Source organism: Nyctereutes procyonoides, unplaced genomic scaffold (assembly GCF_905146905.1).
Source record: "Nyctereutes procyonoides isolate TBG_1078 unplaced genomic scaffold, NYPRO_anot_genome, whole genome shotgun sequence".
Taxonomy (NCBI): domain Eukaryota; kingdom Metazoa; phylum Chordata; class Mammalia; order Carnivora; family Canidae; genus Nyctereutes; species Nyctereutes procyonoides.
The window spans coordinates 34,040,820-34,067,412 of NW_026575134.1; the positions used below are offsets into that span (position 1 = coordinate 34,040,820).

At 36.2% G+C, this 26,593-nt stretch overlaps 1 protein-coding gene across 7 annotated transcripts in view; it reads right to left on the minus strand.

Moving 5' to 3' along the window:
• HIPK3 (homeodomain interacting protein kinase 3) overlaps positions 1–26,593 on the minus strand; it is an 89,854-nt gene that overhangs the window by 39,872 nt on the left and 23,389 nt on the right. For all 7 annotated transcript variants that reach the window (XM_055300912.1, XM_055300905.1, XM_055300909.1 and 4 more), the window contains exon 2: positions 19,039–20,137. In XM_055300912.1, coding sequence (XP_055156887.1) covers positions 19,039–20,135 — 1,097 coding nt within the window. In that variant the 5' untranslated portion in view covers positions 20,136–20,137. The remainder of the gene's footprint in view (positions 1–19,038; positions 20,138–26,593) is intronic.

Here is a 26,593-nt window from a genome sequence, read left to right on the forward strand (position 1 = left end):
ACTACTTATCTGTTAGCAGATTTAATACCCCTGTGAGAACAGCTACTAAAACTGGCTAAAACACAGATGCACAAAATAGTTGTGTAGAGTGCCTTTTGGGTAATAGTTTGCATCAGTGCAGGTTCATCAATTTTAACAGATTTACTGATGTGGCCGAGGGGCATGGGGGTGTCATAATGGGAGAGGTTGTATTTATGCGGAAGCAGGAGGGATAGGGAATTTGGTACTTTCTGCTCAGTTTTGCCATGAACGTAAAACAGCTCTAAGAAATAAAGTCTATTACTTTAAAAAAGAAAAAAAAATGTGTGAAGTCATCAGAGAGCAGACAAGACAGCTAGGACTTGAGGGAACAAAATCCCAGAACAAAGAGAAAACTTAGTAAAGTTGACCTTACATTTCCTTCAGATAGTCACCAACAGACAGACTGGGCGGGGGTGGGTGGGGGGTGCTGAAAAAGGTGACCTAAATAATTTAGTCTACAGCTATTCCACTGGGCTGAAAAAACAAAACTGGAATTCAGAACCTACTAAGGAAGAGGGGCCTTGGTGAATTACTCCAGGTTTTTCAAATGAAACCATAAAGGGCTATATCCTAGGAGCAAGGGGAAACTGAAATAGACAAACCTTACTTGGAAAAACATGAGCTATACCTACTCTACCTGGTTTCCAGAATAAAAAAGAACTATCTCTGGAGGAAGATTTTTATCATCCAGAGTCACTAACATAGCACTGTCTAACAGAACATTCTGCAATGACAGGACTGTTCTCTATCTATACTGGTCACATACAGCTACAGAGCTGTTGAGACGTGGCTAATGTGACTGAAGAAATGAATTTTTAAGTTTATTTAACTTTAATTTAAACCTAAATAGCCGTGAGTAATTAGGGTTACCATGTTGAACAGCACAACTCAAGAATTTTTCGTACCTAAGGTTAAGTACTAAAAAAACAAGCAAGTAAGCAGCCTAACAGGAAATACAATCAAACGTAAAGAAAGAAGAAAAAAAAAATCAATAAAAGCAGCCTCAGAGTTACCTAGCCAGTGAAATTATAACAGGGACTTTAAAATAGCAGTAAAAATATTCAAGAAAATTTCACCAGAAAACTAAAATTTACTTTTAAATTAACAAATTCCTGATTTTAACACACACACACACACACACACACACACACACACACACACACAGAGAGACCTGAAAGTCAACAGCTTAAACCAAAGGAAAAAGCCTTAAATGCAGCCCGGGGTGGGGGTGAGGGCAATACATCTTCAACAAAATAGACAATTTTCTATAGAAATAATGGAAGCCAAAATAGAATAATATCTTTAAAGAAAGAAAATAACTCCCAAAGCATACCTAGGGAAAATATACTTCAGAAATTATTTTTTTGCATTATTGAGACATTCTAAAATTCATCAAGAAACGCAAAGGACCAGAAACAATCCTTTGAAGAACAAGCAGGGGGACTTACACTATCAGTTATGATAATGACACTGTGATACTGGTTCAAGAATAGACAAAATAATGAAAGGACAGAAGAAGAGAGCCCAAAACAGACCCACACATATAAACCCACTCCTGGTTTATGATAAAGTAGTTACTGTTGTGCAGTGGAATAATAAATGGTGCTCAGTTAAGGGATATCTCCAAAGAGTGAAATGTATCTTAATCCCTACTTCATACTATATGTAAAAGTCAATTTCAGATAGATGGCAGATCTAACCAAATGTGGAAGGTAAAACAATAAAGCTTTTAAGAGAAAACACAGGAAAACAAACACCTTGGTGACCATAGAAGATTTCTTAAATAGGACACAAATGGAGTTAATCTAAAGGAATTTGAAAAATAAAACCGCTGACCCTTAAACAACTCAGAGGAGTTGGGGACACCCACCCCCATGCAGTCAAAACTTCATGTATATTCTGATTCCCCCAAAACTCAACAACAGTCTACTGTGGACCAGACCAGAAGTCTTCAGAATAACATAAAGAGTTAATATATTTTTGTATTTTTATATATAATGAATACATATACTGTATTCTCACATACCATATTCTCACAATAAAGTAAGCTAGAGAAAAAATATTAGTAAGAAAATCATAAGAAAGATGGGGCACTTCACTGGCTCAGTCAGTACAGCATGCAACTCTTGATCTCAGGGTTGTAAGTTCAAGCCCCATGTCGGGTGTAGAGATTACTTAAAAATAAAATATTTTTAAAAAATCATAAATCAAAATCATATTTACAGTGCTGTACCGTGTTCATTACAAAAAATCCATGTAAGTGGATCCATGCAGTTCAAACCCAGGTCATTCAAGGGTCAGCTATATATTAATGTAAGATCATGTATTAAATTAAATACAGTCCATGTATTCACCTACATCAGCTCTAAGAAAGTGAAAAAGAAAGCTACAGAATGGAAGAAGACAGCATACGCTTTAGAAACCACAAATAAATAAGACTGTCAAGCAAACAGAAATCTTGACAAAAGAAACTTCACAAAACAGAACATCCAAATAGTCAACAACCTTGTCTAGTGGTTACAATGGTTAGTGCACATTGCAATTACAAAGCTGTAAATTTAAATTTTGTGCACTTTACACTTACAATAAAATAGTTTACAAAAATTGGCTGCATTAGTCATTAACCAATTACTTTACAAAAGCTTTTCAAAGGTTCTGCTCTGAAGAGTAACAGCAGCACATTATATGCCATGCAGGCCACCAGGGAACAACTGGGAGACTCCCTAATCATCTTGCTACCACTGCATCATTTTTCTTTAAACCACGCTCTTTTTAATAGCTTCTACTTATAAAACATATACAATGTCCCAACACTGTACTAAGTGCTTCACATGCATAATGGATTTATTTTAACCTTCACAAGAACCTTTGAGGTAGCTATTAGCATCATTAACTGAGTAAACTGAGGCTCAGAAAAAAAATTTTTTTCTCAAGTTAACATATTAAGTGGCAGAACTGGAATTATGAGCCTGTGAATAAATACAGTAGCATAGTTACCTGGCATTATTTTGTACCAACAGGTATTAAGTATACTGTTTCATTTTTTTCTTTTAAGTCTGTACTTTGAAAATACTTTGTATTTAATGCCTCATATGAGCCACTGAAAAGTCTAAGACCTTCTTGTAAGCCTTAAAAAAGGAATACTACCATATTTTTTAATACTATTTTTAACACTATAGTGTTTACAAGCTTGTTACTAATTCAGTGACATTTTCTCTGGAGGAGTAGTTTATATCTTAATGAGAAGCAATTTAGAGCAAACAAAATCTATAAAAGATTCACACACATACTTCTTTCATATTACATAGCTTCACCACCATATTACTCAAACATAAATTCTCTCAATGTGTTTACTTCTTCCAAGCACTTCTAAAAGTATTTTGTTTGAAAATGACATCCTGGAGGCACCTGGGTGGCTCAGTGGTTGAGCATATGCCCTTGGCTCAGGGTGTGATCCTGGGGGTCCTGGGATTGAATGCCGCATCGGGCTCCTCGCCGGGAGACTGCTTCTCCCTCTGCCCATGTCTCTGCCTCTCTCTCTGTGTCTCTAATGAATAAGTAAAATATTTTTAAAAAAAAATAAAAATAAAATTACATCCTGGGGGTACCTGGTGGCTCCCTTGGTTAAGCATCTGCCTTTGGCTCGGGTATGATCTTGGGGTCCTGGGATCTAGCACTGCATCGAGTAGGGTCAGGCTTCCTGCTCACTGGAGAATCTGCTTTTCCCTCTGCCTCTGCCTCTCTAGTCTCCCCTCTCCCACACCATGGCTCATGCTCTCCCTCAAATGAATAAATAAAAATGAATGAATGAATGAATGAATGAAGAAAGAAAGAAAGAAAGAAAGAAAGAAAGAAAGAGAAAAAAAAAGAAAGAAAAGAAAAGAAAAGAAAAGAAAAAAAAGAAAAGAAAAGGAAAAGAAAAGGAAAAGGAAAAGGAAAAGGAAAAGGAAGAAAAAGAAAAGAAAAAAAGAAAGAAAATGACATCCTGTTTTCAGGGGACTTTCACCAACTGATTGCTAAATTCTGCAATTATGTTTTACCATTTATAAAGAAGATATATATTCTTAGATTCAAAGGATAAGTTTAGTATTGCTTTGCTATTACTAAAAATCAAATATACCCATGGTGATACATGTAAAAATTAAAGAGTTACTTATAAATGTTGATATACTAATTCTCCCTTAGGTATACTGGATTTCAGTTGCCTTTCTATAATGTTTAGACTAAATGTCCACGTTAAGTATTTCCAGCCCTAAGATTATTTGCTTCTACATCACAATATCTTTAATACAATTATTTTATCTTTCGGAACTATTGATGATTAATTTAGCCTTGAGGAAGGAAAGAGGAAAAAGCTCTACATTTACAATGCCAGGGACCATTCTGCTACAATGTAAAACAGCTCCGAGCCACAGAAAAGAATGAACAGAGACACAGGACACAGGAATAGAAATACAGGGTTCATGTTATCAAGGCATATACTAGAAAATCTACTGAAAGTTACCAAATACCTCCTAAGCACAACATTTTACTCACACATTTTTAAAGTATCTGAATCACTTTTTTGATTACTTTGGCAGCTTGTTCCAACTGTACAGGATATTTTAAGGCCAAAAGCATGCCAAAATCTTGATACCACTTCAAATAAGTTCCCAAGAGGTCATTAGTTTGTGACATTTGCTGATAAGTATACTCTATATTAGGAACTAGAAGGTAAGAAAGTCCCAAAGTAGTAAAAACAAATTTTCAGGTATTTATGTCAGTGTATAGTTAGTTTTGTGATCTCTTAAATCTATCCATAACACATGTCTAACAATGCAGGATAAACTGCAAGAGGCAGAGACTATAGGTCAAAAAATGAACTTCTAATCTAGCACAGACGTTTAGACTAGAACAAGGCAGTGTGAAGTGTGGCAAAATTTACATGGAGGACATTTCAGAGGTCAAATCATTAGGATTTAGTCACACCATGATTAGATATGTAACAGAGAAACAAAAACAAGCCAAAAAAACTCAAGTTTCCCACACTGAGTAACAGGGAAAATGGTTCTTCAATCATCCTTTGAAAGAGAGAGAGTGGGCGAGCAAGTGAGCACATGAGCGTGTTGGGGAGGGGCAGAGGGAGAGAGAATCTTAAGCAGGCTCTACCCTCCGCATGGAGCCTGACACAGGGCTCAATGTCATGACCCTAAGCCAAAACCAAGAGCTGGACACTTCACCAACTGAGATACCCAGGTGCCCCTTAATAATCTTGATATAATATGAGAAGATGAAAAGATATAGCATCTATGAGAGAAAAATGAATTGTGAATATGAGTAACATCCGGAGACTATCTAAGGTGATAACTAAAAACAAATTAGGTGTTCAAAGGGAGGTCAGGGCTACAGGAAGCTATCTGAAAGCTCACCATATATTAAAAAAAAACTGAAGTCATGAGATACAGTAAGATCTCCAAAAGAGAAATATATTGAATGAGAAAAGGGCACGGGACTGAATCCAGGAAAATGTGTTCATTTAAAAGGTGAGAAAAAGAACAAGAAATTTTGTCTGAGGAGTAAAAGAAGAAACTGAGGGTATAGTTTCTGAAACAGTACTGAATGTTACAGGTCTCGTCAGACATAGACTCAAAAAACAGTCCACCAAATTTGGTAATTAACAAGTCACCAGTGTCCTTCAAGAAAGGCATTTCAAGAAGATGAGGGAAAAGTCCCTGGAGAAAGAGCATAGTTAAGTGGAGAGACAGGACTGAGTTCAAATTACAGCTCTGCAACGTATTAACCTATGTACCACCAGTAGGCAGGTTGCTTAACATATCGAATATCAAATACCCTCTTTGTAAAATGTAGTATTACCATTTGTCATGGTTGTTATCAGGGTAAGGGGTAATTAGGAAAAGTTTCTAGCATAGTGGCTGGTACTATGCAGTCAATAAATGTTGTTATTGTATGAACTCTGTTTATTTTTACCCACATTAAAAAGAATGTCTACCAGTACATTATGACAGAAGACTTTTTTCATGTACTGCAGGTGATAAACATTCAAACTTGATTGTGGTTTTTGCCTATTTAAAGCCAACAAATTGAAAGACCAGAAATGTCCTTGTGATGACAAGAATGTAGAGAAAAGAGCATTTTCATGCACTATTGGTGAGATTATAAACTAAAGTAGTATGTTTCTGGAATGAAATTTGGCAGCACCCATCAGCAGAACGTACATACCCTTTGATCCAACAAGTCTAGAAATGTCATGGAATTTTCCCAAACAAGTATCTAAGAACATACAAGGTTTTCTGTGGCATTATCCGAAAACAGACAAAATGCACATCATAGAGGACTGCTTAAAGTATAAAACACATTATAAAAAATTAAAATACAGAACCTCAAAGTTAAGGTGGGAAACTGCCTGTTTTCCTTCAGAGCACTATTACTGATTTTTTTCTGATAGTGAGCATCCATTACTTTCATAATTTAAAAAACATTAAATAATTTTAAATTTAGTATACTGGCTTTTAGACAAATATATTTAACATTTTTTGTAATTCAGTGTTGTCTTCACAAAAGCAACATTTGTTCTTTTTAATGTCAAAGTTTAACACATATTAGATCTCTGTCCTAAGTAATACAATCTCACCACACCAGCTGATGCCTAAATTATTCACTGGCCACCAAACTAGCACTCTTCTGTGACTGCAGGCACTCTGTTAATAACATCCTCAGTGATGAATTGCATTCACAGGAAAATGCTGAAGACTCAGAAACAAACAGGTACATACATTCTGAGGTGTGTGAGGTCAGGACTGTTATCATTACATTATATTACAGTACATTCATGAGACAATATGCACCCTTAACCAAATCCATATGGCACAAGGAAACTGAGAACCTTTGAAATTAAAGGCTTTTATTCAAAATAATAGAAAAAAAATCACAAAAATATAACTACATTATAGAGGCATCCCACTTTTGGGTACATACCCAAAAGAACTAAAAGCAGGGACTGTAAGAGATATTTGTATGCTCAGGTTGATAGCAGCCCTATTCACAGTGATAAAAGAATGGATAAACAAAATGTAGAATATACAATGGAATTTTTCAGCCTTAGAAAGGAAGGAAATTCTGACACATGCTACAACATGGGTGAACCTTGAGAACATTTTATTAGTGAAATACACTTGTCACAAAAAGGCAAGTCTTATATGATTCTCCTTCTCTAAGATATTTATTTAAAGTCAAATTCATAGAAAAAAAAAGTAGAAAGGTAGTGACTAGAGGCAGGAGTGGGGGGGAAACGGTGTTAATGGGTATAGATTTTCAAATGTGCAGGATGAAAAAGTTCTAGAGATCTGTTTTACAACAATGTGAACATCCCTAATACTAATGAACTGATGCTTTAAAATGTTTAAGATGATATTGTTACGCTTTTTCACAATAAAAAAATGAAAAAAATTTTATTACTAAAAATAATTTTGGCCACCAAATTGTTAGCTCAAGATGATAGTACAGTTTACAAATTAGTCCAATTTGTGTTTCTAACATAGGGAGCAGTATAGACAGATGTTTTCAGAATGAAATATGTCAAGAAAGGGGTACAAAGTATAAAATGCTCTAATATTATATAGCAATTTTTAGAAAGATACTTAACATTCCTTTCTAAATATTAACATATCTAAAATTGTGGTAATATAACATATACATCTAAAATTATTTGATAAAATAATTTCAAAACAAAGTATAAAAGGATGTTTTTCTTGATTCCTATTAATAATCAAGATTTCTTTTTTTTTTTTTAATTTATGATAGTCACAGAGAGAGAGAGAGAGGCAGAGACATAGGCAGAGGGAGAAGCAGGCTCCATGCACCGGGAGCCCGATGTGGGACTCGATCCCAGGTCTCCAGGATTGCGCCCTGGGCCAAAGGCAGGCGCTAAACCGCTGCGCCACCCAGAGAGCCCCAATAATCAAGATTTCAATTTTTCACCTATCAGAAATAAAAGATTGCCTAACACTAAGTAAAAAACAGGACACCTAGGTGGCTCAGTCAGTTGAGCATCTCGACTCTTGATTATGGCCCAGGTCATAAGCTCAGGGCCTTGGGATCAAGCCTCACAGCAGGCTCTGTGCTCACTGGAAAGTCTGCTTGAGATTCCCTCTCTGTCCTTCTGCCCTCCACCCACCCCCACTCTCCCTCTCTCTCTAAAATAAATAAATACAAGTTTTTTAAAATAAAAATAAAAGTAAAAGTGTGGTTAACTAAAATTTGGAAAGCGTTTTAGCTAGACACCTTGATCTAAAAGTATTTGAGTGACTTAAATCACTCATTCATGAAACTAAAGGAAATTAGCCCAATTGCAAGTAGATATAGTAATAGCAAAGGGCTACACAAAAGCTTAGTACATTAAAGACTAAAAGATCCAATTTCAATTCTATTTAATCAAACAAACATTCTGAATCTTACACTTTAAAGTTTATATATTAAAAAGCTCCTGCTTTTGATAAAAGCACACTCTTAGGAAACTACCAGGATATTCCTTGGATTTTTAGGTTTGTAAACATTTAAGAACTATAATAATAACTGTTTTTGGCATTTAGTTGGTGGGGGGGGGGGAGTTTGCATTCATCACAATAAATATATTCTTAATCTCCTTCACTTATTCATCCATTCTACCCACCCATCTTTTGGCATTTAAAGTATTAAAGTACTAACTGTATTTATTTAGTTTTATTATAGAAAATATCAGATACACACAGTTGAACCACATTTACCAACCACCCAGCTTCAAGAATTACCAATTCATCAACAAAAGACTGTCTAAAACTATTATCACTGGTTACCACTAGGTGGTAGTAAGCAAATCGGAGATAATTTCACTTATAAACACTTCAACAAATAACTTAAAAATAATAACCACAATGAGGGACACCTGGGTGGTTCAGTATGTAACTTTCTGACTCTTGATTTTGGCTCAGGTCATGGTCTCAGACCCCACATCAGGCTCCAAATTGAGGGTGTGATTCTCTCCTTTCTTCTCCCTCACTCATTCCCTTAAAAAAAAAAAAAAAAACCCACAATGCTATTTCCACACATTAAAAAAATCAATTCCCTAATATCATGTGACATCCAAATTTTCTCTATTGCCTCATAACTGTCTTACAATTAATCTTTTCAATTAATATCTAAAGGAGTTCACATATGAAGATTCTATTTAACAGTTTCACAGAATAATCTATAGAAAATTACAATGAGGGATCCCTGGATGGCTCAGCGGCTTAGCACCTGCCTTTGGCCCAGGGCGTGATCCTGGAGTCCCGGGGGTCCCAGCATGGAGCCTGTTTCTCCCTCTGCCTGTGTCTCGGCCTCTCTCTCTTTCTTTTTCTCTCTCTCAGGAATAAATAAAGTCTTTTTTTAAAAAAAAAAAAAGTTTATCTTAAATGGTAACAAAAAGTAGTCATTTTTAGGACAGAATTACTAACCATGACTTGGGAAAATTATAAAAAACAAACCAGCCTGAAATAATTCAACTGTAGTAGCAAAAATGTGAGTTAGCCTAAAGAAATTTCAAAGCCTAACATTCCACTTCCTCTGATTCAGGCAGGCAGTCACTTCTAAAATATCAGTAATGGCGAGTTTTCCAGGTTCCTTTGGTTTTGTTTCTGTTTAGCTTTAATGAGAAGTTTTAACACTTGGGATTAAATACATATTTAGATATAGATATCCACAGAAGTGAAGTGCATGTATAAATTCACACACAAGTTAACAAATATCAACCACAACAAAGCCTTTTTCCCCTGGGATGGGAAGCAGGGAGCATCCTAGTAAAAAAGCAAAATAACCACACTAATACCAATGTATCCATTTCTTGCCACTGCCACCACGTCCTCTCTATGTATGGGTTACCTTAATGAGTCTTTCCTAATGGTTTGCCTACTCCTACACTCATTCCGGTCCCCTTCTCCCTACAAATAGCAGCCAGAATGATTAAAAAATAAAACATAGCAGCTCCCTCCAACCTCAAATCACACCCCTACTTTATCGACTCCACTATTCCTAAGTCTCACTGGCAGGCTTTCAGATTCTTTACTTACCAAACTCTTTCCAACCTCAAAGCCTTCACATAAGCTCCTTCTTTGCCCAAGGCTCTCATTCTACCCACTAGGGTTAGTGGTCTCCAGGCCCCAGTTTAATGTATCATGTCCTTAGACATTTTTCCCTGTCTACCCAATCTAAAGTCCCCACAACTGATTAGCTATTTGAAAAAAAGAAAAATAACATTACATCCACAACTCACACAAATTATAAGAATAAACTTAAAATACAGATCTAAATATTTAAAATGTAATTCATTAAGAACTAGATAGAATAGATGAATCTCTCTTTGAACTCAGCCAGGGAAAAGGCTTTCTAACTATGAATTAAAATCCAGAGACAATGAAAGAGAAGGCTGATAAGAAGACTGATAAAACCACACAGGAGGCCGCTGGTTGATTAAGCATCCAATTTCAGCTCAGATCATGATCTCAGGGTGGTAAGATCAAACCCAGCATGCCTCTGCTAGGCATGGAGACTGCTTAAGATTCTTTCTCTCTTGCTCTCCCTCTCCCCATTCCTTCCCTGCATGCCAACCTCTCTCTGGCAAAAAAAAAAAAAAAAAGTCAGAATGAAAAAAAAAATCAACATCCCATATATATAAGAGATATAAAACTAATGGATAGAGCAGCTCAGGTGGCTCAGAAATTTAGCGCCACCTTCAGCCCAGGGCGTGATCCTGGAGACCCGGGATCAAGTCCCACATCAGGCTTCATACATGGAGCCTGCTTCTCCCTCCGCCTATGTCTCTGCCTCTCTCTCTCTCTCTCTCTCTCTCTCTCTCTCTGTGTGTGTGTGTGTGTGTGTGTCTCATGAAAAAATAAAATCTTTAAAAAATAAAAATAAAATAAAACTGATGGACAAAGAACCAATCTCTTAATACAAAAATGGGCAAAAGACAGGAACAGGCATTCACACTCATACCCACATTTCTTTTAAAAAGATTTATTTTAGAGAGAGAGCATGCATTTGAGCAGGGGGAGGGACAGAAGGAGAGAAAGAAGGAGAGAAGCAGACTTCCCATTGAGCAGGGAGCCCAAAGCTGGGCTCAATCTTACCACCCTGAGATCATGACCTGAGTTGAAATGAAGAGTCAGATGCTTAACCAGCTGAGACACCCAGGCACCACTTGTACAATTTTAACATGACCCTTAAACATGAGATATTTAACTTCACTCATAACGAGACATGCAAATTAAAACTACATAAATCAATAATTTTTGCCAATCAAAATGCCATCTGAATGGCAAAACTATTAAAGAATAACATTCTGCTAGCAAGGCTATAGAGAAACAGGCACTACTGTATGCTGTTGGTAAGAATGCAAACTGATACAGTTCTGAGAGAAATTTTACATATTTAACAAAACTATATATGCATTTACCTTCTGACTAAATAATCCCACTTCTGAAAATTTACCTTGAAGATACAACTTGAACAATTACCAATATGTATATGCACAAAACTATTCTTGTAACCGTAATTGGGAGACATTACGTCAATAATTAGGAAAGCAGCTGAATAAACTATGGTAATCCACATAATGAAGTACTATTCAGCAATAAAATAGAATGAGAAAGATCTCTATGAACTGACATGAAATGATTTCCAAGAAACACTGTTAAGGGAAAACAGCCAAGTGCAAACAGGTGTCTACAACATGTTACCTTTCCTGTAAGAAGGGAAACTGAGAAATTCTTATCTGTTTACATACCCCCCAAAACACACAAATACATACACACACACACACACACACACACACAAGGAATAAAACAAAACTAATGATAATGCTTATTAAAAGGGGTTAAGTAGGAATAAGGCGGGAAAGATGGTAAGGAGGGAGTGTGACACTTCTGAAGGTTTTAGCATGGTTCTAATTTTTAGAACCACACTGATGTTTCAAATAGTCAAATGAACAAGGACATGGACGGGCCCAAAGTGAAATACAAAGAAATGAACTTAGATACATTTCAAATAAACAATACAATCACACTTGAAGGTGAAGGTTTGGAGAAGAACTTAAAATGAAGTATTTTGACTACATGCTCCAAGTCTACGGCTAAATAAGAGATCTGTAAATAAATGTTGTACTCTGGCTAATTAGCAATGGCATGGGCAGTAATGCTAAAACTACATTAAATGTATTCTAGATTTGAGCTAATAAATAATGTATGGTGGATAAAGAGAGCCAAGTTTCCTTGTATCATAAAAGGGATTATAAATAATCCAAATGGAAGAAAGAATGAACTCTGAGGTGTCAGAATTGGACATAGCTGTATGAATTTGTAGTTTTAATATATAAACAGATACAGAATTACACTAACACACACACACACATGCATTTTCCAGCTTTGCCACTTAAAGGATGTAAATGCTATAACACTTCGTACTAATGAGCACATCTGGTACTAGCATTCATTTTGTTTTCCAAAAATCATTCTCTAATAAAAGGAACCAGAGGTCCTTACAGAAATAGCCACTATTAGGGATGGGGTAGGAGGGTACAAAGTCAGTCTGGAACACCTTGTGGTTCCAGAAAGTAAGCACTCAAGGGAAGATGGGGCCACGGCAAAGTGGTTCCTGTTCGACAGTTTAGGACAATCATTCAGTAAAACAAATAAGAACAAGTAACAGAGTATATATAACCCACTAAACATGAATCCATGAGTCCATACAGAAACTAAAAAACTAAATAAAGGAAAATTCTTCCTTATAAAAGAATTCCTTATACAGGAATGACAGAATTAGAAAATTTCACAACCCCATAATTGTAATTGTTTAAGGCCATATTCACCAAGGGATGCTAAAACTGGTTCATGAAAATAAGATGAGAAAGTAGTAGACTAATATCAAAGTTCCTCTTCACAAAATACTAATAACAAAGGAAAAAAAAACCACCTTACAGTGGAAAAATCTGGCAGTCACCACCTCAACCAGGTGATCAAAGTTAATCAGCAATGGGAAAAAATGACATCATGTGCCTCCCAATATGTGAGGATACAAAATCACTTCTGTGAAGTTATTCTAAAAATGCATAACCTGAAAACATCAGACAACCCAAAACTGAGAACCATTCTACAAAATAACTATCCAGTACTCTCTAAAAGTGTCAGGATAGGGGTGCCTGGATGCCTCAGTCAGTTAGTGACTCTTGATCTCAGTTCAGGTATTGATTTTTGGGTCATGAGTTCAAGCCTCACATTGGGTTCCACACTGGGCATGGAGCCTACTTTAAAAAAAAAAGTGTCAGGTTAAGAAAGACAAAGAAAGAACCAAGGAACTATTCCAGATGAGAGTACACTGAAGGGACATACATGGCAAATGATACAATGTGTGATCTTTGATTGAATTTTGGGCAGGAAAGAAGCCATTAGTGAGGAAATTGGTAAAATGTGCCTTTTGTTTAGGAAATACACAAAGATGTATTTAGAGGTAAAGGAGCCTTATAACTGAAACTTACCCTCAAATACTGCAAGAAAAAATGTGTGTGTGTGTGTGTGTGTGTGCGCGCACACAGAGAGAAAGAATGACAAAACTAGGGTGGTAAAATGTTTGAATTTGAAACATTTGGAGAATCCTGGTGAAAGGTATGTAGGAATTCTTTGTAATATTTTTGCAAATTTTATGTCTAAAATTATTTCAAAGCAAAAAGTTAAAAAAAAAAAAAGTAAGTATCCTGTTATATACTCTTTCCCTATTCCTTTCCATTGGAGAGTACTACTTTACCTTTTTCATTGTCTACCCATTAGATTGAAAGCACCATAATGGTTAAGGTCTACATTTCTGCTCCTCAATGAATAAACCAGCACCCTGCATAATACTTTACACTTGATATGCACTAAATATCTTGAAAGACTTAACTGTAGACCATTTTACAGTTTTCTACTTATGTCTTTCCACTAATCAAATTTTAAAAGGTCTCCATCAAATGATGAATGGCTACATAAAATATGGTGTATCTATACAATGGAATACTATGTAGCAACAAAAAAATGAATTACTAATAACATGCCACAGCATGGAGGAACCTTGAAGACATTATGCTACATGAAAAAAAAAGTCAAAAAGGACCACATATTGTATGACTTCATTTATATGAAATGCTCAGAATGTACAAATCTATAGAGATACAGATTTTTGGTGGCCTAGGGCCTGGAGAATAGGGAGACTGGGGCATGATGGCTAGCGGGTACAGGAAAGGATTCTCTGCTAGGGGTTAGGAAAATATTCTAAAATTCATTGTAGGTGATTATGCCCAACTGTGAATATACTAAAAAACATTGAGTTCTACACTTCAGATAGTTAAAGTTCATGGTATGTGAATTATACCTCAATAAAGTTGTTCAAAAAAAACCTTTAAGAGCCCTGTCAAATTTTTATTTGAAAGTCTGATATAGGGGATGCCTTGGTGGTTCAGTGGTTGAGTGTCTGCCTTTGGCTCAGGGCATGGTGCTGGAGTCCTGGGATTGAGTCCCACATCAAATTCCCTGCACAGAACCTGTTTCTCACTCTGCCTGTGTGTCTGCCTCTCTCACTCTCCCTCTCTTTATCTCTCATGAATAAATAAATATTTTTTAAAAATTTAAAAAATAAAAGTCTGATATATATATTATTATTTATACATATATGTATACATATAGATTTAAAATAATCTATATCTGAGGCCACAATGTAGGACACTGAAAACCATTTCATTAGACTTTGGAAACTTCTGTTAAAACAGGGAGTGCCTGGGTAGTTCAGTCAGCATCTGACTTTGATTTCAGCTCAGGTCATGATCTTGGGGTGGTGGGATCAAGCCCCATGGCAGGCTTTATCCTCAGCAGGGGATCTGCTTGAGATTCTTTCCCTCGCCCTATGCCCCTCCCCCACTTGTATGCACTCTCTAAAATAAATAAAATCTTAAAAAAGAAATTGTTAAAATAAATCCCAGTTGACAACCTTTTGTCTAATGATTCCCCCCTCACACACACACAAAACAGCTATTTTATGATACACAGAAGAAATTATCAGTAATTTCAGCCAATACTGTGCTTTTTCAGGTAATGGTGGTTGAGAGAACACTTTAATACTCATCAATCCTAAGTCCTCCTCTACTCTCAAGGCTCATTTCTCACCAGAACCCTTCTTTGAGCCCTCCAATGAGGCTTAGTGCTCTCCTCTGTGTTCCCACAGCATCCTGCACACACCTGTACACTAAGACTTCTAGATACAAATTATTTTTCTCCTCCATTAAGTGATGAAATCACGTTTTAATCACTTCTGCATCCCTAACACAGTGCCAGGACACAAGAAGTACAACAAAAACTGAGTTAAACTTGTAGTGTGAATTTGGACCTGTTTGACTTCTATAAGCCTCAGTTTTCTACTTATTCAATAGGAATTCTACCAATTGTCTTACCTAATTCATACAGATAGACATGAGAAATAAACTAGGAAATTACATAAAAGCACTTGAAAAAAATGTAATATACATACACAGTCTTCTGTTATTATAGAGTACTCTGTATAAAGTATTAATTATTATTGTGTGGGTCATTCTACAGATCCTAACTTTGTTACAGGAACTTTGTCTTCGATACTCTTGTTCTAAAAAGGCATAAGGGGATGGGAATACCCTAAACAAAACCCGGCAAACCTGAATTAATTGGTTATTACACACCATTCTGTTAACTCTTACAGGCAAAACAGAAAACATTTTTTACCTCAACAACAATTAATACAACGTTAATCAGTAAACTAATAATAAATACAACTGCTTTCCAGGTTACTTTACAGCCTACTTTCCTGTCTCTATGTTCTGAAATGACTCAAACCACAGGCTAGAATTCTACATTTAAAAGAAAAAGATATTCATGACCTGAATGTTGCCACCACACCTCATAAACACAGCACCTTCTGCTGCTAAAACCTTTTATGCATTCAAGAGCTCTGTGTGTTCTTGACAGAAACCATACTCATGCAGCTGAATTTAGAACATGCTGACCTTGAGCAAATCAATGCCCTTAGCATGTACTTCTGGCTTATATCACTGCAAGAGGTAGACAGCTTCACCATCTATAGTAGTCAACAATTTCTGGCCACTGTCCCCAGTCTATTTTAAGATATCCCTACTACATTTCTGTGTTGCACAGTTCAAAGAAATAGAGTAACACATGAGCCTGTGTTTAAACACAAATCGTTTACCTTGGAACTTGGGTGTGTTCATACTGTGATTAGCTCAAAAATATTTAATTTGGTAAGTTTCCACTTCCTGCTTTCGTTTTTTAAAATATAACATATTTTTAACAAAGAGGTAAAAATCAAATATAAGACCATTTTGCTTACTGTCTAACCAAATTTTAAGTAATCTTAGTCAAAAACTAAGCCAAAACTGGTGAACAAATATTGAAAAAGATTAAAGGTTACCTGTTATTTTCATGCAAAACTACATGGATACTAAGGACTATAAGACATTTTCACCAGTGTACCTTAATACTAATTTTTCTAACTCTTGGATCTAATTAATATAAAGTCCTTTTAAAATGTTTTTACCCAAGCAACATCAACCAAAATGCTACGAACATGAGCCCTGGCTTACAAATAAAAACCTAATTTTTTTTACTCTAAACACAGAACCTATAATTTAGCAACAGTATACCATCTGAATTTCTGAAAATTATCTACTTGAAATTTATACTTAAAAACAAATTAGAAACTTACTAATCACACTTAGCAATTATTCATAGGTTTTTTTTTTCATTCCCAATAGAGGCTAATATTTGTGCAAAGGCCTAATGCTAGAAATCAACATTATAAAATATTTAGCATTTCAGATTGCATTTTAAAGGATTTCCTTTACTTTCTTGAAGCATTTAAATAAATGTTTAATAAATGTTCAAGTAATAAAAAAAAGGTTTTGTTTTTAACTGTGATCAAGATTTCAAATAAAGAAAAGGAGTCTAGGTATCACACAGAGCTAAATCTGATATGCAGTATAATGCAGGACCCAAATAAAATGAAGTCATTTACTAACAAGTGAACTAAATATAGAGCCCAAGCAGCTGGAGCCTGGGGGTTTATGTAATATGCTAGCTGACAACTAAAAGCTCTTAAGACGGAATCCATAGAGCACAAAGGGAAGGAAAAATCCACTATTCTTCTCATTCTGTTAAGATTTTAAAACCATTTTTTCTGGAAAAAAATGAACAAAAGCTAATCCTGTATTCCATTATATTAAAAGAAAATCTTTCAGAAATACACAGGGCCAAATAAATGTAATTATGTGATCTATTAAATAAGACTTACTACCTGAGACAACTATAATATCTTTTAAACCATTTAAATAGGAATAGTATCTAGCACTCTGATACTAAAAATCTTACAATCTGGAATATATTAAAGAATAAATTAGGCTATATTCCTAATTTCTAATACATATTTTAATAAATTATCACTGACATAAATGTGAGACTCCTTTTTTAAGATTTTATTTATTTATTCATGAGAGAGACAGAGAGGGGGGCACAGACATAGGCAGAGGGAGAAGCAGGCTCCCTGCAGGGAGCCTGATGTAGGACTTGATCCCTGGACCCGGAGATCATGACCTGAGCCAAAGGCAGACGCTCAACTGCTGAGCCACCTAGGCATTCCTAAATGTGGGACTCCTAATGACCTACTAATCTAAGGCATATATTTGGAGTTGATCTTTTTGGTAGCTAATTAATTTCTCCTAGATCTTGTCCAGGATACTAAGGCACATATTTGCAAGAAACTTATCAGGGTGAGAGATAAATTACAAAGGTAGATGCAGTATTATAAAATAGGGTCACCTGGGTGGCTCAGTTAAGCATCTGACTCTGATTTTCGCTCAGGTCATGATCTCAGGATCGTGGGATCGAGCCCCCAGTCTGACTCACAGCATAGATCTGCTTGTAACCTCTCCCTTTGGCCCTCCTCCCACTTGTCCTTAGTAGTGCTCACTCTCATGAATGTGTTCTTTCTCTAAAAGTAAATAAATCTTACAAAAATGAAACAAAACAAAAAACACTGGAAAATAACTACCCCTTGCTGAGTCTAAATTTATAATCCTCATATTCTAACAATTCCCAACAATAAACTGCATGTATCTGTCTATTCACTAAATTATTGATGGCCAATGTTGGCAGCTCCTGTATTTGCCCACTGTGTTGGAGCCCTAAAGTACACCAAGACCACAAATTCATTCTAGCTGAAATGAAAGCAATTTCTCAAAATTAAAAAACTATAAATCCAAATCCATTTTACCTATTGAAGATATTTTGAATCTTGTAATCATAGCACTTAAGACTACCTATTATATTAAAGGTAGCATTATATTAATCATGACACTATAGCACTTTATCAGTATTTACATGGAAATTATTTTCTTTAAATTCTCCCCACAGCACCAACACCAAACAGCATTACCCATAACATGGAAAGAGCATAATCAAATTGGTTATGGAAAAGTGTCCTGAACATTCAAGGCAGCCATGAAAGTGTGTCTGAATCTTAAAATCGCTAATCAGAATAACTTTTTTGAATTCTTGTAAGTATTCAGTTACATCTGATTGTCTTTAATAAACTAGCTAAGTGCGGAAATGCCCAAAGATAAATACAAAAATTACTATAAATCCTTTCCCAACATTTGAAAACTTCTGTTTGATCGTCACTAATAATCTATCATTCCTCCAGGTCTTCCATTAACAATAACCAACCAAATGTCTTTGGCTTGGAAGTGCAGTAGAGATTCCTATTCTGTTTGGGCAGATTTTATGCCTAAATTTAAAAAACCTTTTAACACCTCAAACCTAAGCTGATCATGTCTTGATTTATTTATCCAAGCCATCTTTTTCACCATGTACACACACAAAATTATTTCCTTTAGCCAAAATTCAACATTTATTAAATAGCCAAAAAGTAGATGTCACCTACCTGTAGTACCGAGACTGTAGATATGTTGAACAGACAGTCTTTGATACATGACTGGCCGACCCAAAGTCTATCACCTTAACCCTATATGGCTGCCGGACAGGATCCACCAACATAATATTCTCTGGTTTGAGGTCAGCATGAATTAAACCAAGACTTTTCAATTTTTTCAGTGCAGTGGCCACTTGTTGAAGAATGGGTCGAATTACTTTTAGTGGCAGGGGACTGAATTTATTTTGCTTCAGAAAGTCATACAAGTTTTGTTCCAGCATCTCAAAGACTAAACAAGTATGGTTACGGTGCTGAAAGCATTCATAAGCTCGTACAAAGTTATATTCATCAGCATTTTCAGTACTGAGCCTTGCTAATATGCTCACTTCTATTTGACCTTGACGTGCATAAGATGGGTGATTCTTCAAAATTTTGATTGCTACGATTTCATTTGTCCCTCTTTTCCAGCATTTGACTACCTGGCCAAAAGTGCCTCGACCAAGAAAATCAAGGACTTCATAAGTGTTTTTCATGGAGCATAAGACTTCATGCTGTACTAACTGATAGTCACCTTCTCCAGTGGTGCAATTCTGTTTTGTTCCTGTGGTAGTTGTCACAACTGTCACTGGATTTCCCATGTTGGTTTGCAACATTGCAGGAAGTATGGACAATTCATCAACAATCTGCATTGCGCTGCTATGATTATCCAATTCCTCACTCTTGCGCTTCAATCCACATCGCTGGGGGCCTTCTAAGAAATGTAACCTGTGTCGCCACGCCCCAATCTGAGGTGCCTCCACTTGAGCTTGTTGCGCCTGAGCTGCTATGACCTTTGTAGCACCCGCAGTGTTTTTTAAAACAACAGCACTTGTCTGCAACGAAAAGTTGTGTCCTCGAGGTCTGTTAAATGGTATCTTTGTCTGAAAAACACTACCCTTCGTGGGAGGATGAGAATTTCCAACGTTTTTACCATTCACATAGGTCCGTGGATAGTTTCTTTCCTGGAATACACAACTGCTTGGCTCTATTTTGAGTTTCTTCACACTACAAAAGGCACTTGACTGAGTTTGATAAACATACGGTGGGTAGACCAAGACTTGTGAGGCCATACCTGAGGGGGAGAAAAAAGAAAAAGGACATGTTAACTACAAAAAAAAAAGTTCTTAATTTTATATCTCATGAAGAAAACTTTCAAGGGTAGAGTCCATAATTTTTAAAAATAATTAAGAATTTTTTTCCCTTGGAGAAGATAACATTTCAGTATCTTCATTTTAGCTTATTAGTGCTTTAGCTATTTTAAGTATTGCATAAAAGGCTGGGAATAAAGAGTTGAGTACATTCATTTAATCAAAAAATATTTACCAAGCAACTGCAATCGTTAAGATATGCCCTAGAAACTATATGAACCATTTTTCCTCCAAAAGGAAAAGCACAGATCCCTAAACTATACACATCTGGCAAAGGTAAAGCATTCTATCACTAAATTATCATTTATGAACCAATGACTACAAAATAATTTACATTAATATGTCACATTCCTTAAATCTAAAGCTCAAGAACTGCCTCAGGAAAAATGATCAATTATAAAAATAAGTAAGTAAGCCAGATAAAGGTCTGTATGGTGTTCTCTTTACTTAATGTCTTTTTGCACAACCATCCTTGTACACTTGAGTAGACTTCTTTACATTCAAATCAAAGTGATGCAATACCTTCTTGCTGACGATTTTCTAGGGACACACAATTGCCACTCACTCTCACGGCCCGACTTGGGCATTCAGGCTCTTATAAAAGCTTCTATGTTCTTCTAATCAGCATTCATGACATGATATTACATTACATTGTAGCTGTCAGTGTATCCATCAGTCTTTCACACTAGATCCAAAGCAAAGTGCCCAGGATATAGTCTGTTCAATAAATGTGAGTTGGTCAAATTAATTTAAAAATATTTCCAAGCTCTACAATTTAAAAATCTGGGAAGTCTCTGTTTTAATGAATCAAACATAAATTCTTTTATTCAAAGACAAGAGATTGCCTCCAAAATAGGAAATATACACAATATTTAAAATGACAATTACTCTAGTTTCTCTTCAGATTACATAAATCACCTTTTATATAAGTCACCAACTTCACCAACTGAAGCCCTTAATATGCAAGCATTTTAATAAATGCTTTATTTGTAACATTTCATTTAGTCATACTAGTATTTCCCCAATTGGCTATTAAGAAAACAAACTCAGAGGAACTAGGTAACTGGTTAAGGTCACATAGCTAGAGTATAGTAAAGGAACAGGAAAATACATTGCCCGTCAGATAAAAGGCATAAATTTATGCCTCCTTAAACCTCCTAAATGCTTATTTTTTAAAGTATTTATTTTTAAGTAATCTCTATGCCCAACACAGGGCTGGAACTTACAACCCTAAGATCAAGAATCACATGCTCTACCAAAGGAGCCAACCAGGTGCCCCCTAAACATTCCTTCTTAACTACCTACCACATTCCTAAGCTGACTTGCCTCTGGTAAGAATGAGTAATAAAACTTTATTAGACAAATTAATAAGATGTTCAGGGTGTAAGAGAAAATCATAAACTGAAATCCTGGAGTTCTAAACCATTTCATTTAGCATCAGAAGAGATTTCAATATTCCACCAATTTATCTCCTTTTAATGAGGCAAAGCCACGGTGAAAACTCCTTCTAACCATATTGAACCCATCTGCTAATTCACTTTTTTTTTTAATTTTTATTTATTTATGATAGTCACAGAGAGAGAAAGAGAGAGAGGCAGAGACATAGGCAGAGGGAGAAGCAGGCTCCATGCACCGGAAGCCCAATGTGGGATTCGATCCCGGGTCTCCAGGATTGCGCCCTGGGCCAAAGGCAGGCGCCAAACCGCTGCGCCACCTAGGGATCCCCTGCTAATTCACTTAATGCTGTTTGTGAGGCTCCCCTAATCTTATCTTCAGTAATTTAGCACTGCCCTTTCAAACCACTTCTGTGACCCACACCCACAGAAATAGGTGATGAAACTCAGAGATGAAACTTTCTAAAACAGCTATTATAATAAATATACTTTCAGATTTAAAGAAAAGCTTGAACATAAATAGGAGAGACGTGAAAAGCATTTTTAAAATGGAACCAGTGAGTCTGGAAAACTGTGCATACCATAGAAAGATGGTAGAAAAGCAATTCAGCAATGTCTAACAAAACTGGGCAATTGGGCACCTGGGTGGCTCAGTTGGCTAAGCAACCAACTCTTGGTCTCAGCTCAAGTCATGATCTCAGGATAGCGAAAGCCTGCAGGGGGCTCTGTGCTCAGCAGTGAGTCTGCTTGAGATTATCTCTCCTTCTGCCTCTGCCCCTCTCTCCACTGGCATGCATGTGCAGCACTCACTCTCTCCCTCTCTCTCAAATAAATAAATAAATCCTAAAAAAAAAAAAAAGAATGAAAACAATTTACCCTGTTATGGATTGATTCCCATATTGTTATATGAAAAAACAAGATTCAGAAAAATTTGTACTTTACAATAGATATTATGAATAATAAAAAAGAATTGCATGTATATATGATTGTAGATACATGGAATTATCTATACATACATAAATAAACTGTAGGTTTGTCTCTGAGAAAAGTAACAAGAATACTGGGGGCGATGACAAAGATTTACTTTTCACTGCACACCCTTTTCACCACTTTAATTTTTACTATGTATGTGTATTGCTGTTCAAAATAAGTTTTTGAATGATCTGAGAAAGTTCTTAAAATATGTACATTCCATATTTAGAAATGAAATAATACATCTGGGATTTGCTTCAAAATAATAAAGAAGAAAAAAATGAAGATATGAATAAAATAAGATTAGCCATAAATTGTTCATTATAAGATCTTGATAATAAAAAGGAATTCTACTTTTGAATTATGTTTACATCTTTCCTTAATAAAAAGTTAAATAAATAAGTAAATATATATTTGAAATTCCACCCAGAGGGGCACCTGGGTGGTTCAGTCGGTTGGGCATCTGCCTTCGGCTCAGGTCATGATCCCAAGGTCCTGGGATTGAGACCCGTGTATGGCTCTGCTCAGCAGGGAGCCTGGATCTTCCTCTCCTGCCTGCTGCTCCCCCTGCTTGTGCATTCTCTCTCTCTCTCTCTCTCTCTCTCTCAAATAAATAATAAAATCTCTTTTAAAAAGGGGGGGGAATTAAAATCCCACCCAGAAAGATTCTGATTCAGTAGGTCTGTGGTGTGGTCCAGGCATCTGTATGTTTACAAGGCCATTTTGATTCACACTAACATCTGAGAAAAAAGTGACCGTCTGTACAAAAACTGTAGCAAATTCAAGTCCTACTAATTCAGGGCCCTTGAGTCTAAAAAAAATCAGGATGAAGTCCTAGGGAATAAAACACATACAACTCTTGGCCAATCCATGTGATTTTAAATCAAAGTGTCACATGGATAACAGCTAAAATCCAGGTAACTGACCTAGAGATATTTAAGAAACTACTACAATTTCAGAATCCTGCTGTTCTTACTTTTTTCCCCCCAACATGTCAAGCTAGAAGGCAAACAAGCCAAAGGTCCCAATCAAGCTCACCTAAAGAAAACTCAGAAAATTATCCCTTACCAACCACTGTGCCATGTGGGGGTCAATCTCAAAGGGGACTTTAGAAAATAAACAGATAGGAAAATCACATAACATACACAGCACATAAGAAAGGGATGGAGGTGGTGCTGGAGATAGCTGTTATAAAAGACCACAAGGAAATAACTCTAAATTACTAATTAACTTAGCCACGGTGACTCCCTGCCATATCCACGTATTAAGTCTTTCCCTTCTCTCAACCCTCCATCAGATAAACTCATGACATGATAAGAGTATCTTCTACTTGGAGTTGATGGATTTTATAGAGTACAGTAAGCAAAGAACAGGAGCTGCTTAAGTCCACTGAGTCCAAAACATTGACTCAGTAAAATACTATTACTTCCCATTATTTTTCATTGCAATTCAAACTACATTACACCCCTATAGCTGTATTATTCATGACTTTTTCATTTGTTCTTATCAACTGACTAAGAAATGAAGTTTTGAAATACTACCCCTTTGTAAGCTGGGGCTGCCTGCCTATAATATATCATTCAGAGGATTGTGAAGACTCCTGTTAAAGCAACCATTAGGCTTCCATTCCTTAAGCTTAATAATCTCAGGTACTTTAACTTTGATTAATAGGCCTTTTTTTCCCCAACCTCCTAAAAGACTTTAAGACCCATCTGAATTCAATCCAAATTCTTCACGTCCTTTTACAATTACCAAAACAGCAACGTAACCAATACTGACACCCGCAAGCATGGGTCTGACCACCACGAACTATGTTTCCTTCTTTTATCCTTTCCAGGCTTCCTTAAAAGGGCAGGAGGGAGCAAAAACCGAAATACTTTACTATCTTACATTCAATATATTAACCAATATGAAAATTCTTTTTTTTTTAATTTTATTTATTTATTCGAGAGAGAGAGAGAGACAGAGACAGAGACAGAGACAGAGACACAGGCAGGAGAAGCAGGCTCCATGCAGGGAGCCCAACATGGGACTGGATCCCAGGTCTCCAAGATCACGCCCTGGGCTGAAGGCAGGCGCTAAACCGCTAAGCCACCCAGGTTGCCCCCAATATGAAAATTCTGAATAATTCTGCCAAACTTATACAAAGCCCACATGCAATTGGGTTCTTCTTTCAAGTGTACTATGACATCACAAATAAATCAGTAAAGGCAATGGTGCCTTGCATTTCTCCTTATGCAATTTTCTCCTTCTAGTTGTTCAAACCTCAATTTTTAAATTTAATTTTTAAATAATAAAATATGCATAACACAAATTTTGCCATTTTGAAGTGTACAGATCAGTGGCACTAAGTACATTCACACTGTTGTGCAACCATCACCACGACCCATCTCCAGAACTTTTTTCCTCTTCTAAAACTGAAACTATCCACTAAACAATAACTGTCCACTGTCCCTGCCCCCAGCCCCTGGCAATCACCATTCTATACTCTGTAAGAATTTAACTATTCTAGGTACTTATATGATGAAATTATACAGTATTTGCTCTTTTAACTGACTTATTCACTTAGCAAAACATATTCAAGGTTCATCCATGTTGCATTTACGTCTCAGAATGTCCTTCCTTTTTGAGACTAAATAATATTTAATTGTATGTATGTGCCATATTTTGTTTATTCATTCAGCAACCAAAAGATATTTGGGGGCACCTGACTGGCTCAGTCAGTGGAGCATGCAACTCTTGATCATGGGGTTGTGAGTTTGAAATCCCACAATGGGTGTGGAGTTTACTTAAAAATAATCTTTAGGGCAGCCCCGGTGGTGCAGTGGTTTAGCGCCGCCTGCAGCCAAGGGTGTGATCTTGGAGACCAGGGATCGAGTCCCACGTCGGGCTCCCTGCATGGAGCCTGCTTCTACCTCTGCCTATGTCTCTGCGCCTCTCTCTCTCTCTCTCTCTCTCTCTCTCTCTCTGTCTCTCATGAATAAATAAAAATCTTTTTAAAAATAAATAAATAATCTTTAAAATATAATAATAATCTTCAGGGGCACCTGAATGGTTCAGTCCATTAAGCGTCTTGACTCTTCAGTTCAGTTCAGTCATGATTTCAAGGTTATGAGATAGAGCCCTAAGTCAGGTTCCGCACTGAACATGAAGCCTGCTTAAGATTCTCTCTCTCTCCCTCTCTGCTCCTCCCCCCACTCACATGCACAGGCTTGCTCAAAAACTAAAATAAAATCTTTAAAAAATAAAAGATATTTGGGTTGCCTCCTCCTGTTGACTACAGTAATACTGCTATGAACATGGATATACAAATTTCTCTTCAAGACCCTATTTCCAATTATTTGGTGGCTTTTTGGGGGGAAAAGATGTAAAACTATTTTTATTCATGGACAACATGATTGTGTATATAGAAAATCCTAAGGATATACAAAAAATGTTATTAGGCATAATTGAGACTAGTAAGGTTGCAGGATACATCTATAAAAATCAACTCAATTTCCATACATTAGCAATGAACTGAAAATTCAAATAAAAATGCCATTTATGATAGCTTCTAAAATCTTAAAGTACTTAGGGATAACCTTAATCTATTTCAATTCTTTTGTGTATATATATCCACAAGGGAAATTACTAGATTATATGGAAATTCTATTTTTAATTTGAAGAATCAGTATATTATTTTATTTTCCATAGTAGCTATACAATTTTATGTTTCAGCCAGTAGTGCATAAAGGTTACAATTATTTTACATCCTCGCCAACACTAGTTATTTTTTTTTTATAATAGCCACCCTAATGGGTGTTAAGTGGTATCTCATTGGGGTTTTCAAATTGCCATTTTTAAATCTAATTCATCAATACTGGTTGTACTAACATCCAGAGCTTGACATCATCAGTACCTATAAACAAGTAAGCTTTCTATTTTTTCATTTGAATTCTTGACAATATTAAACATTACACTTAAGGGGCACCTGAGTGACTAAGTAGTTGAGCATCTGCCTTTGGCTCAGGTCGT